At 37.5% G+C, this 14,814-nt stretch overlaps 1 protein-coding gene across 6 annotated transcripts in view; it reads right to left on the bottom strand.

Moving 5' to 3' along the window:
• Nucleotides 1–14,814, bottom strand: part of ELMO1 (engulfment and cell motility 1) — a 303,596-nt gene that overhangs the window by 159,516 nt on the left and 129,266 nt on the right. For all 6 annotated transcript variants that reach the window (XM_041466533.1, XM_041466532.1, XM_041466536.1 and 3 more), the window contains one exon: nt 1,259–1,363. In XM_041466533.1, coding sequence (XP_041322467.1) covers nt 1,259–1,363 — 105 coding nt within the window. The remainder of the gene's footprint in view (nt 1–1,258; nt 1,364–14,814) is intronic.

A 14,814-nucleotide genomic window follows, 5' to 3' on the forward strand; every position in this document is an offset into this window, starting at 1 on the left:
AGTCCAGATCTTATCAAATTTTAATGAGACACAGTAAGCAATTTTCTTTTCATAAACAAAAACACTATTCAGCACAGTTTCTCCAGAAAACATGCTCTTTGTTCATTACCTGAGATAGCCCTTGATTTCAGGGATTTATAGGGATTGATAAATACTATTGTATTGCATACTACCACAGTGTCTTTTTAAAGAGTTATTGCTAGATTCAGATGGAGGAGAAAGACCCATTTGAAGAGCAAATCCTGCAATCCCATGGTATGGTATTATGCCCATACATATCAGCAGGCCCTTTGCAAACCTATTAGAGCTTTGACACCAATTTAATTCAAACAGAAAACAGATGATAACATATATTAAAAGATCACTCTTGACTTTTAGTGGAAATGATTGGTGTGTCTACTGTTTTCTTGCTATACAAAACCTTCTTTAAGCAGGTTTGCATGAGCATTTTTCTTGGGGAATTAAACCATCCCTATGAACTCCAGACACTGACTTTTGTGACTGTCCTCCCTTCCTATCTGTGCTTGCTTGGTTTATGCTTGGCAAGCATTTGATTTCAATAAAGTTCAGGAAAAGTTGTTCTCTTCAGAGGCAGGTAATATTCAGCTGTATGCCTCTTCTTGTAGAGATGCAACACATAACCTCCTCTAACTACCTTTGAAATAACCTTGAAATAATGCAGGAAGTGGAGTGGGCAGGGGGCAGAAATAGGTTATGCAAGTAAATCGTTGACACTTTGTACATATTTTACTCCCAGCATGACCTCCCCTACAGCAGTAGTTTTAGTGGCAGCATCTTAACCCTCAGTACCCTGCCAACTCAGTCACCTCTCAAAGCACTTGATCTTTTAATCCTCCTTTCCACAAAAAAAAAAAAAAAATACTGTCAGTTTTTGGTAGACTTGGAGCAGGTCAGAGATTTCTGCATAATTACTCCTTTCTGAGTTCATGGTCATCCATTATGCATCTGGCAAAAGCACAGGCTCATTTCTCTTCTCTTTGCAGGCCTAAGCAAAAAGGAGTACTTGCAAAAAGTAATAGCTAGAATATTTGACTCAGCAATGACAGAAAAGACACCTGTACACAACTTTCTCCCAGGGCTTTTATAGACTTACATCACGTTTTAGTGTCATGTGGTTTGTCTTCCTAGAGTTTGTTGTTAATGATTTTGAACCCCCAATATAAAGTCAACTGCAAACAGGACATGATTACTGTGAACAGGCAACTGCAAAGATCTCCGTGACAAGAGGAAGCCTTACCCGAATATAAGCATCCTGGTGATGTTTAGCAAAGTACAGCATGTTGTCGAGGGCCAGCATTCCAGGAGGGGTCTGTGTGAAATCCATTGCTGGGTTTACGTGATTCTGCAAAAAAAAGAGCAAGCTCACTCAATGAGCACCTTTACAAAAGCTACCAGTTACCCAGTGTTGGTGAGCACCCTGTTAGCATGCTGTGTCAAAAAATGTTCAGCAACAGAGCTCTTTTTGCTGAGCAGAAAACTCTAAACAAGGAAATGGCCCATGACTGGAAAAACTCTACAACCAAATGCAGCCACTATGAGGCTGGCATGCCAGCAATTCACTTCTGCAGCTGTGGAATGGAGTTTCCCAAAGGCTGAGTGCTTTAGAAGCACAGACACCTATGTTGTTCATGGAGTGGTGGTGCTACAGGCTAAAAGTACATGAAAATACAGATAATTGAGCCAACAGACACCAAAACACCTATTTATACAACTGTTATGGAACTATTTCAAATAAACCACAAAAAAGAGAAAAAAAACCCTACCAGACTAAATAGCTGTATTAAGTCTATTGGATGTTGTGGACTCCTGAACACAAATGGACTCAGATAAAATTTTATATGAAAATAAACAGATTCATCTTGTGGAATTCAGGAACATGTTTTGTTACATTCTGAACCTATTAATTTCATCTATGGAATCAATGAATAAGCATACCATATATAACTAGAACTCATTAGCTTCCACTTGCACATATGTATTGCAGATGTTCAGTTTCACACACTACATGAAAAATTAGAAGTGCTCAAAATATTTATTAATTCAGCTGATTCTTTGATTTGATGGAATGAAATGTACATTTGAATAAGCTTCATGTAGTTCATAGTTTAGACATGAACATTTGCCTGGCTACACCAAAGAAGCTGCTCAGAAGTCCCAAGAATATGTCTCCATTGAAAAATGCCTCCCTTCTGCTAAGCTCTTTTTATCACCTTTTCAATGTCTCCTTCTCTACTCATAATTCTGACACAGAAAGATATCCCTAGCTCCTTCGCAATGGCATTTCTATTCTGCGAGACCCAGGTGACAGGGACTTTAAAAGTGCATTTACTACCAGAAAACTGGCAAAGCTCAGCACAGTTTCTTCCATTACTCCATTTCTGCAGTGTGCTCAGGGTCTGATCCACCCTCTTCAATGATAAAAACATAGGTTTTACTACTTTTCCTTCTGTTGAGTCTGTCAGGCCATAAGGTGCTAGAAGTGAGTGATTTTACTTTTTTGCCCATTTTAGTTTCAGATGTATCATACATTGGTTTTAGCCAGTCAATAATTCACAGTCACATAAAAGATTAAAAATAGTGGAAACCAATATTTATGCATTAAGATGCCTGCTGCAACTTCAAAAGTAGACAAATATATTATTCTGGAAATGGCATGCAGAACCTGTTGGTTGTACATTTCACATTAGGGCTACTGGTGTACAAGCAAAACAATCACAGGCTTATTAGGGAATCAAAAGGATGCCTGGAACCCTAGATTTTATACAGAAACATCTATGCAATAAGTATTTAAGAAGGGTATTTTTAGTTTAGGAAGTGAAAACAATGTCTTACTGAGTTGTAAGTTTCAAAAACTCTCCTTTAAGCTTTTTTTTTTTCACTTTCATCTGCTCATCTGAATTACAGACAATAGCCTTTCATGGCTATTTCCCCAACTCAGCCTTTCATCTTCCACATTGATGCATTTATCAGTCAGAACATTTAAAATCGGTACAAAACTGCTTCACACACATCACAAGCCCTACAGACTTCAGCTTCTGGGAGGAGAAAACTTTCCCTCCTTCAATTTTCAAGCATTTTGAAAAGGGCATTTTAAGAGAGGCTAGTCTCACAGACACACAAATGGCCCCCCCCCAACCCAGCTTGAATATCTTACAGATCCTTCTCTACACTTGAAAGAACCTCCATTTTGGCTACAAAGTACAAGTCCTGAGGAACACCTCTCAATACTTTACTGTGTCATGAGGTCCATGAGGTACATTTCCTTGGGAAAGCTACTGGGAACCACAGGAAGCACCAGTCAGCAGGGACCCCTACAGCACCAGTGTTATAAAAACTTATGCAAGTAGAACTACAGCATAGGGCTGAACGTGCACTCTTGGCTCCCATGCTACAGCACAGGTAGGGTACACTTGGATAAAAACGTGACAAGCACAGAGAGTTTCAAGACCCAGATACATTTCTCCAGCTATTAAAATACTAGTACTTATTTCACTGGCATTTACAATAGTAAAATAAATGCAGGACACAAATAAAAAGCCTGACCTACTGTTGCTTGTATAGTTCTTTGCTTCATCCCATTCTAAATCAACAAAAAAGCCAGCAAGGACATGAGGAATCTCATGATGTTTAGTAAGGATGACTCATTTTGTCTCTTACCATCACTACTAGTTCTATGTTCAATCAGAAAAACTATCTCTCCATCACTTTTACTTTATCTCCAAGTCAAGCCTATAAACCCAGCTATTTTCAGTTTGTTTCTGTTTTTCAAAAGTTTCTGTCTTGTGGGATCCCAATATAACTAGGGCTTGATCTTCAGCTCTGTTGATTTAAATAACTAGAAATACAGAAGCAGATAATAGCTGAGGATCCACAAGACAGTTCTGGCATGTGTGAGACAATACATTACCTTCAATTATTCTTCAAATTCAAAAGGAATGTCAGACACTTTGTTCCCTTCCTTCTTTCTCCCTCCCTTTAAAATCATCCTTTTCTTAACATGATGAATATTTGTGGTTGAAATATCAAGTAATTGAGGGTGGGTTTAGAAATGAGATACAAAGCTACATTATCTAAAATGCTGTAGTGATTAATTCAGAAGTAGGCAAACACCCTACCTACAATATAATTTATTAAATATATGGAAGACAGCACTTCAGGCATATTTATTTCATCCATTTAGTACAAAATCTATGGCATTTTTTAGTTTATGAAAAGCTAGGAGTAAGAAATACAAATGAAACAATTTGTTACTTGCAATTTTTCAGATAATTTTTGATTTTTTTCCACTAGGCTGAGTAATATCTTTGCATTTTTCAGCTTCAGTATCTATGTGGTATTAAACAGCTTATGCTCTTATGCCACACATGTTAACATACCAGAACATTCAAGAATCTGCTAGCCAACTCATTAGGATACTGCGGAAACAAAAGTTCATTGGTTTTGATAAGATGAAAACTCAAAATCACATCTGCTTATGCTATTAAAAAAAAAAAAATCAGAAAAAAATCATGTGGCACATTTCACAATATGACAGCTATTCTGGCTAAATCCCAGCGCAGTAATTAAATTCAGACAACCTAGCATTCTAATGCAGTTCTGGCTGTGTAAAGCTTTCTTCTGTATCCTGAACAGCTTCACTGTCTTATTCCTGGCTTCTGCAGCAATCCCTGAGGGATGTATAGATTTCAGTGGTAGGTCCTCATGCCCTCACACCAAGGTGCCTATTCACAGCAAGGGTGCACTGTCTGTAACTGCTAATGGAATAAGGACCACTTACTCCTTACATTATTCCTAACAACAGTATCTTCCACATGAACACGCTGAAGTGCAGGAACTATTTATTTCCCTGAATTTCTAGGTAATTAACATACAAATTTATTTCTGTCTTGACAGGTATTGACAGCTTATCACAGATTTTGCACCGGTGCTGTGTCCAGCAGCCATGTAAATCAGTCACCAAATCATGCTAGTCTGTCCTGAAAGCAGTATGGAGCAGGTGTTAGACCCAGTAATAGTTTTTCCAATCCCAAAGCAACTCAGGTGAATCCCTATTCTGCATACCTCACTTCTGTAAGTGGCATGACAAAAACACATCAGAAGTTTCCAGGGAAGAGCCAGGACTGTAAAAGAAATGATGATAGAATAACTTCCAAATATCACAATAATCCAATTTTAATGGTGTTTTTCTAAAATGAACCCTCTCAAAACTGGTCTTTTTTTTTTTTTTTTTTTTTTTTTTTTTATCAGAAAAGAGAACAATCTGTCTACCAAGGTAACACCAGGGGCAGCAATTTCTTTCTCCCATCTTCAATTCCTCGCTTACTTATTTTCTTTGTCCTTTTAAATCTAAACCACTGTTCTGTGGGCTGGGAAGGAAAGCAATTACCTACCTGGTTCTACAACACCTCTGCAAAACCTTCCCCGGATAAAACTTGGAAATCATAGTAGTAAATACGTGGATGTTTGTTCCTCAGAACTCAGGACAAGAATATTGGGAACTTTTAAAGTAAGATTTAATGTGACTTATGAATTGACAAACTTATGCTAAAAGTATCAACGAGCATAAAGACTCACCATTTACCCCTTCCCTAAATAAACCTGAAGTTTTACATGCAAAATGTTCCCATCTGTTCATTTACACAAGAACTATAAATAAGGAAAAATACTACATTAAACCAACGTTTGAGAAGAGGTAGTCAGCTAAAATTCTTAATGAGGAAATGTTTTTGTCTTTTTATTTAACAGCACTGTATTCAAAGAGATGGTAATGTTGCACACCACTTCCATCATCACACTTAATGAGATATAACAGTGACTTGGGAATTTTCAGCCTCTATGTAATCAATGAAAGCAAGAACTAGCAGATTTGTTTTTCTCTTGATAAGTACTTAGATATGCAAATGTGATTTGTTTTTTTCTTCCAAAGCCTATTTTTTTAATTTACAACAGAACTCAGTGCTAGAATGAAAATGTATCTGGATGATTCCTGAATTTAAAAAAAAAAAACTACAAACAAAACCACAAAAAACCCCATACTGTAATGCAAGCGAGAAGTATCCAAAGCTCAGTAACTGCTATATGTTTGAAAGAATATTAAGAAAGTAATTTAAGATACTTTCAGGGAAAGTCATTTAAATCACATCCCCACTATTCAACCACATATAAAGAACTCCAGTATATTTCTACTGGACATCATTTTAATGAAGATTTACAAATTATATCTGCATACAATGATGGTGGTTTTTCCTTAAACTAATTTCTAGGTCCTTTTATCTTTGTGTTTTGGCAAATATTTGTCCATTTCTACTAGCAAGTAAAAATTTTGATGTTTGTTTTTCTTTTTTGGTGTTATTGTTGTGACAGCTTTGGTATACATATTAGTATTCTACAAACGTTATCCTCCAAAAATAAAACACATTCCTATCTAGGTAACATGTTAATCAACAGACCTGCTGGATCAAGTCTGACCTCACCAATATAAATCTGACCCTTGAAATAGCAAAGAAATTTTAAGTACAATCTGCACATCATTTGCCCTACAAAAGATAAAAACGCAGTGATTTGACTACCGTATATCCTTAACTCATTGAGCTACTATGTAATCTAACATAAAGAGCAATAGCGTTCTATGTAAGTCACCACCAGAAATCTGTCCCAGTCATGTAAAGATGCTATAATGGAAAAAATTGTAATAATATGAATGTTAAGGAGGTGCAATTAAATCACCTAAAAATCACTAAATAGACCATAACAGGCATGTCAAAATCACTACATATTTTCAATCATGAATAAATTATACATTATAAAGCAAGACAAAAAGCTTTTGCATAATTCTTTGTATTTTACATATACCTACATTACATGGAGCTAATGGTTTGGATTCCAAAATCTTAAACCCTACAGGCTGCCAATAATTTGAAAGCCTAGAAGAATCCAAAATGACTGCTGTAACTCAGATGATCACATCTTGTCCAATGCATAAAAACTGTGAGCCACCTTTCAAGTTTTATTTCAGTTACTAAGGGCAGATTTCAAAGTTAGATGCATGCCCTTCACAGATTATTGACTTCTTACTACTGAAGTAATGTTTACTGGGCAAATGTAGTTATCAAGCAGTAACGCGTCATGTACTCTTTCAGGGATATTTAGAATGAATCAATAGGATGTGGTCATTTCAATTAAATTTTTTCAGCATGGAAAATTACTTTCAGATATCTCACCATACCCACTAAGCTTACAGAAAAATGGAATAAGCAGTCAAACATCCAGTTGCAGATATAGCTGGGACTGGGTCAGAAAACTAAAAGCCATACTAGTTTATTTACTGAGATTACCAGATCATTTTACAACCAGACTCTACCAGATTTCCTGTCTACCCTGACTTTTTGGGCAAAGTCAGTCCACTTTAGATTAAACGGCTGCTGGATGAGATGTGAGCTAATCCAGATGGCTTTCACTGCAGGGAATTAGGGACCCTTCCCATGAGAACTTCTAGAGGCTCAGCTGCAAGAGTGTGAAGCAGGTGTCCCTCCAGCCAGGGCTGCTGGAGAGCAACCAAGAGCTACAGCTTTTCAGAAAGCTCCAGCTTGTGCAAAATCACAATGGAATATATTACCCACATCCTGGCCAGCAAGCCACTTTTGTATTGTCTGAACTACAACACTCATGAAGTACACTGGGAAAAACTAGCACACAGTACCCCCAAACTCAAAAGAACTACTGTTATAAGTACGGGCTTTTTTATGACTTTGGAATCTGTTGGGAGATGACTGCTTTAATTTTACCAATGTCATTAAAGCAGCTTGCCCTCCCTATACAGACAGAAACTAAGGCATGAATTCTCATCCTGCCCAGCAGGAGAAATATCAAGCTAGCAAGAAGACACTTATGTGAGAAAACAGTGTGAACAGTGCTAGCAGGAACAGCAAGCCAAAGAAATTAATCCATCTACACTTGAATACTGCAAATAAACATGGACTAAATGTTTGCGACTAGACAGAAATCATCCCCACAAGACTCAAAACCTGCCTCAGCAATTTTATCTCTTTGACTTCTATCAAATGTGTCCATTAGTTAGACTTAGTGCTCCTAAGTCAAATTTTGTCATGAAAAGCTTTTATTGAGTTTGGAAAGCGTAATGCATGTTCAGTAAGGTAGTTGCAACTTCCACTCATTAGTTAAGCATATGGCTCCATAATTCAGAACTCTTCAACAGACACTTTTTTACAAAACTTAAGGAAAAGATACAAAATAGTTAATGAGTGTACATATATATTTTAGCATAAGCTCCAAACAAATGAGTTACATTGCCTATCAATAAGGAAAAAAAGAATCTCTATACCTTTTTTTTAAAGTAAAATGAAAAGTTCAAAAACAAATTGTGCCAAATCTTTGGCTACTTCAATTTGAATTTTCTAAGCCTTAGACTACTAGAACAGCATACATTTTATTGTTTTAGGTACACTCTGGGCAGTTTTTTCTTAAATTTTTGACATAACATTTGCTTCTGAAATTTAAGGTGCATTGATTAAAACAACTTTCAGTTCTATTCCCTTAAAAGAAAAATTATTTAAATTATAAGCAATAAGGTAAAATCAAAGTTAGTCAAGTAAAAATAATCGTTTGAGGAAGATTATTTCCTGAGGATGTGCATCTACAGGGAGGCCACATGCGAAGCAGCCACTTTATTGCTGCAGAGGACTCTCTCCTATGTCATCATTGAAGAGCAAAATTCTGAATTCATCCCTGCTGCAGCAAATATTATCTCCAGCAAAGGACATGATGCTTGTGTACTATGGTAGGCACAACCACAGAACAAGAAGATTGACACTCCATGTGAGCAGTGAATTATAGTTCTCTTGGAATTTCATGACTACCAGTGGCAGTGGTGGCTGGGGACATTCCTGCATCTCTACAATCCATGCTGCTTTGAGAACAGTGAGCTTGGAAAGGAACCTGAATTCAATGCCAAGCATCACAAGGTAAGCTGGGATAGATCCTGCTCTCCCTTTAGATATTTCTGTAGAAAGGTTCTGTGATTTTCCTTTTCAAACAAACTGGCTAAAACCCCTGTCATGTGCAAAAGGAAAGGCCCAGGCTGTGTTTAGCTCAAACACAGTGGAGAGAAGTTAGCCCCCTATGTCTGAGAAAACCCCAGTTCAAAATGAATCATCCATGTGAATCTACTGGCTGCCTGGCAGCCAGATACAACAGCTGTCCAAATTTAAAATGGAAAATTCTGTCCCAGAGCTCTGGAAAACAGAATTGAAATGGCATTTGCAGCCAGCATATGGACCTGCAGAACGGAGTGGAAAAGCCAGCTACCATTTAGGAGCTCTGTGGTTCACCCACTGACACTTCTTTTATTACGTGTGACCAGGTCAAACTTCTAATAATTGCAGAGGATAAGATGAAAACTAATCTACAGCAAAGGAGCTGCCAACATATGTGATATTTTAGACACCTTTGGATGGACATTCCCAAGTACAAAATTACCAGCTCTACAGTCAAATCTTTCCCCTGCTGGAGTACAAACAGCCAAGCTCTGTAGATGTCAGGGACAAGTTTGGAATATGAGACCAATCCCTCCTAAAACCTTTGAGCCCATATTCTGCCTTAAATCAGCTGTGCCTATCCTGTAGGATACCCTCATCTGTCCTCAATAGCAAGGTAAAAAAAAAATAAAATATACGACCAAAAAAATCCCCAAAAAACCCCACAAAGATTAAAAAACCACTGGATCCATTCACTAGAGAATTTCAGTTCCCTTGAACTTCAGCTGCATTTTTCTTTGCCTCTTTCTCCAGGAATGTCAAGCTTTCTGAATAGAGTTGGGCTCTGCAAAATGCTGATATGTGTTGCATGTCTGGGTACTGTTCTGCTCTGCCTTCATTCTCCTCCAGACAAGTGTCAAAAAGAGGATGCAGCTGCACCAAAATGTAGGGAGACTTTTTTAAAAAAATAAGTAATTTTTAAAAAGACATACCTCTACTATTCTATTATTTTATGTGTGGGCTGTGCAACAAGTGGACTACATGTAACTACCAAAATATTCAGAATTCAGATATGAAGGTATTTTTAATTTGGGGAAATAAATTGGTTGTTTTAAAATAACATATTTATTTATTTAAAAATAAGGTGCATTTCTTCCTTGTCTTTGAATTTATTCTCAAGCCTCAATTAATGATATCACACATTCAAAAAGAATGTTTGTTACTCTTGGTAACTGAAGAAAATCTAAATATTTTGTGTGCTATACTATTTACTGTCCTTTAAATATTACAATATGCCAAAAAGCCCCATGAGGAACGAGATGAGGAGGAAAAAGAAATATACCCAAGTAAGTAACACACATATCTGTTTGCATGCATGCATACACTGAAAAAAACTTAATAAACCTAAATAAAATATTTGTGGTAATTAACATTAAATTGAATTTACACAGTTCCACAAAACTACCATAATTTAATACAAGACCAATCCCAAGGCTTTGTCTAGAATCATCTATCCAAGCCAAGTCTTGTGAAACAGATGAAGTCCACACAAAAAAAGAATTGACATGTCATTATATCTGACTGGTTTTGTGGGGGATATTTCTTCTTTTTTTTTTCTTTTTTTTTTTTTGTGTGCAAATTCTGAAACACATGGTACATAATATCCAGAGAAAGACATCCAAGGTCCATCCATCTCCCAGTGAAGGAGTCAGAAAATAATTCTTCTGTTAAGAAACAAACTATTCAGCCCAACTACATTCAAATCCATGGAGCTTGCCTGCCCCCACGAGCTCACAACTGGGATGCACATGGCAAAGAAAACTATTCATTGAAACGATAAATAGTATATGTATAAAAGAAAAAAATCAACCAGAAATGTAGCAATCCATTGTGACTAACTTTAAATTAGCATATTTACATTTGTTAGTGGATTTTTTTCAAGAGAGGCATGCTTTTTCAAACCACAATTTATTTTACAAGTTCACAGTTGAAAATATTGGAAAAGGTATAAATACTAAAATATCAACCTTTTATTCCTCCTTCTCGAAACAACTATCTTCATTAAGAAACTGATTTAAAGGATAATTCGTTCAACTAATACTTATAATAAGCACAAAATAATGAAATAAATAATTTAAAAATCAAAACACAAAAGGAATGATGTTATACAGAGCCACACAGACACACAAGCATAGATATTTCATTCTGGTTAGTTTCAACTTCATTGTTGAAGTGATACTGAAAGGTCAAAGAAGCTCAGTAGCCCATCAAGATTTTTTTCCATTTCTTTTAAATCTATTCTCCTCTGGAAGGACTAAAGCTAAGAGGAATTCAGTTTCATATGATAAAAGGCTGGTTTTTCAATTTTGCCAATGTGCAAGTTGCTAGATTCCCATAGATCCAGACAAGTAGTCCTGAGAAATCACATGCAGCCACATGGTAAACAACAACAGCAGCTTTAACATATGGATTTTGTGGTCTATCTTATCGGTCGCTATAAAAATGCATCTGACCCAGGGACCTCATCCCGTGCGTATCAGCTCAGATGAACAGCACAAAGTTTATACAAAATGAGTAGCTTCTCTACTATACAGATGTCATCAGGTTTGGCTTTCCTGGTTACAACATAACCCATTTTCCTTAATAAGAAAAAAGTTCCTCAAGTTTTCTCCAAGCCATTTAAAACCTCATGCCTCCAGACAGCAGTAATTCTCTTGCATTCTTCTGTTAGCACCCAGGATCCACAGACAGCAGTCTGACAATGAAGAAAAATTGCACTGTCTTTGGGATTTACAGATAATTCTCAGGTTTTTTGTCATTCTTGCGTATTTATTCCACACTGCAATCACACTTGGCTGAGAGGGTGTCATGCCCCCCAACAGCATCTGCCCCTGTAGCCAGAGGAGATCACCCCTCTCTCTTGGCGGGCGTTGCACCCTCACTCACTCTTAGGGCAACTGTGGAATCCCTTGAACCCTTCAGGGAAATCCCCAGGGCCTTCCCTTGGAAGAATACACCACAGAGTCTCCATCTGGGCTGAAAGAGAAGACTTCCCCCATGGAGCCTTGCATCCACCCCAGTTCCTTTCCCCTTATGTCCCAAATTCTAGTGGTTTCTCCTTTCCTTGTTTCCTCATTGGTTGTGATAACCCTGGTGGCTGGCCCTGTCTTCCCTGCGGGCCAGTGCCCTTTGCACCACCCCTGTGCCCTCAGACCATTGGCCACTGACCCCTACTTAACCATGTGCACGGCACATGGTTTGATGTTTTGTCTCTGATTTCCCTTTGGTGTGCTGGAATAAACCTTCAATTTATCATACAAAAGACCCTCCTGCCTCCCTTTGCTGAGCTAGCCATGGTGAGTGTGGTGTGTGGGTTTGACTGCTTTGCCTGAATGCTTACCCAAGTGGCTTTTCCACAGGAGATGCTTATTGGGAAATAGGTAACAGCATCCGCCATCTAAACCCCATGCTGCTACAGGCAACCAAGCTGCTCCCCTGCTTGTGCCTAGCAGGCATCTGCCCACACATCCTTGCACTGCTCAGAGTGGTCCAGGGGCTCAACAAAGAGATTTGTGGCTCAAACACTAACTCTGTACCCTGCTCTAAGTTATACCAGAGGAGATGTCTCCCACCACCAGCCACTGACTTGAACATCTCAGCACAGCTGTCAGTGTGAAGAGTGGAGTTTTAGAGTGAACTTTGCCAAGTTGCAAACCTCAGCGGGGAGTGCTCCATTCTACCTGCAGGAATCCTCTTTTCAGCACAGCCCTGCTTTTCCACAGCCTAGCACCAAACACATGCCATGGCATGGAACCATGGAATGCTTTGTTTATGGCAAACAGTAGCTTAGAACTGTGAAAGTCTGCTTATGGGAAAGACCACAATAGGTCACACACCGATGAGTTCCCAACAGCACCAAGCGTGAGAGTAAACATGAGGGATTTCTGGATCTTTGCCTCTCAGTTTGGAAAAGAGATCTGCTGCTAATGCTCACATTTGCAGAGCGCAGTCTGAGTTGGCATCAAATGTAAGTTTTTCTGATTAGATCTATAACTACATTCACAAAATCCTGTCTCTTACAGATTTGTAGAAACTCCTGGCATATTTAAAACAAACAAACAAAAACCAAATGAAAACAAAAAATAAACACAAAACCAAAAAAATCCACAAAGAAACCAAAACCAACCAACAAACAAACAAACAAACAAAAAAAAAACCAACAAAAAAAAAAAAACCCAAAAATCTCTACCAAAACTAAAAGTTCCAGACTGCAAGAAAGCATTCCTGCCACAGAACCTACACAAGGCTGAAAAACACTCAGAACACAGGAGCAAACTGTTATTTTGGAAGGATAAAATATCTCATCAGTAAGTGCCAGAAAGGAAAATATATGCACTGTATAACAAACTATAACATGCAAGCCAAATTAAGTAACCCACAGAGGTATTATTTAGCCTAAGCATCAAACATCTGCTGACATTCAACTGAGAAATGGGAATTTACAGCCAGAGCAGTTATTTCTTCTATTTCTAAGGCTGAAAAAATAGTATCCATGAAAGCGAGGTGTTGAAAAACGTTGGTGAGCAACCGACATCTGTTGTGACACTGGTGCCCTCTGCTGTCAAATATTACACTTCAGTTACCAGCTTTCTTTAAAAATGAGATTCCAATGTACTCCAAATAATATCAAGCCATATACAGCAGGGAAACCAAGTATTTCTATCCGTAGGTGAATTATAAAGAAAAATAATCCTGACAGACATTCAGTATTACTGTAAAGAGAAGATGTAAGTACTCTGTTAGAAAACCTTCTGTGGGATTTCCATATTGAGTTTCATACTGTAAAACAATCTCCAAAGATTCATCTAATAAATTAAAACAATCCTTTGTTTTTCAACAAGCAAAGGGAAGACTTCAACAAGTGAAATGGAGCCTTTGTGGGTTTGGTTTTGATTTTCTTTTTTAGTTTATTTTTAGGAAATAAACTAAAATAAATTCATTTTCAGACTAAATTATCTCCATATAGATTGAGAAAAACTAACTGTGAAATTAACAACTGGCTTGCAGAGTGCAACATCTCCAAATGCCAGTATAGACTAATAAAATCATTAGTTACATCTTTAGTATCATAATCAGTTCATTTATAAGTCCTTACTCTTACATTCTTTTTTTTTCTTTTCTTGTACTTCATCTATTTTGTTCGCCTTTCTCACACAGAAAGGTGCCTTCAGCACCTTTGCTGTGGTTGCTCTGCCTGAGATCTATCAAGCAGCAATGTTCACAAAAACATCAGGAGAGCAAGATGTCAAAAACAAAGGGAAACTTGAGAAAAATATCTAAATTACAGGTAAATCTGGTTGTGCCACCTGCAGTTCAAATTGTCTGTCACTTTCCATTTTTAAACTTTAATTTCAGATACTTGAAAATTATTTTAAATGTTAGAACAGAATACCTAGCATTTTCTTTCTGTGCAAAAGCCTTAGCAAGTTTCAGCAATTATTTGACCATTTTTAGAAATGTTTTATTAAGCACTGCATTGCTCTAACTAAATCAAGTTTTACATAATTGTTTGTCAAAATCCAAGCCCACTCATTCTATGCAAGGAAAACTTCAAAACTCCAACTTGCTCTTGTGCAAGTCTTGAAATTCCTTTTGAACATGGGCTGCATTTGGTTACATTATAAATGCTTAGGAGTAACTGAATTTAACAAATCTCTTTGGAACACACTTTTTCTGAAGATGTTGCCTCTCCTGAGCATTCCCAGCCCCACCTTCCATACTTAGAGAAAAAAAGCAAACC

This window comes from Pyrgilauda ruficollis, unplaced genomic scaffold (assembly GCF_017590135.1).
Source record: "Pyrgilauda ruficollis isolate IOZ18807 unplaced genomic scaffold, ASM1759013v1 scaffold2, whole genome shotgun sequence".
NCBI classification, from domain to species: Eukaryota; Metazoa; Chordata; class Aves; order Passeriformes; family Passeridae; genus Pyrgilauda; species Pyrgilauda ruficollis.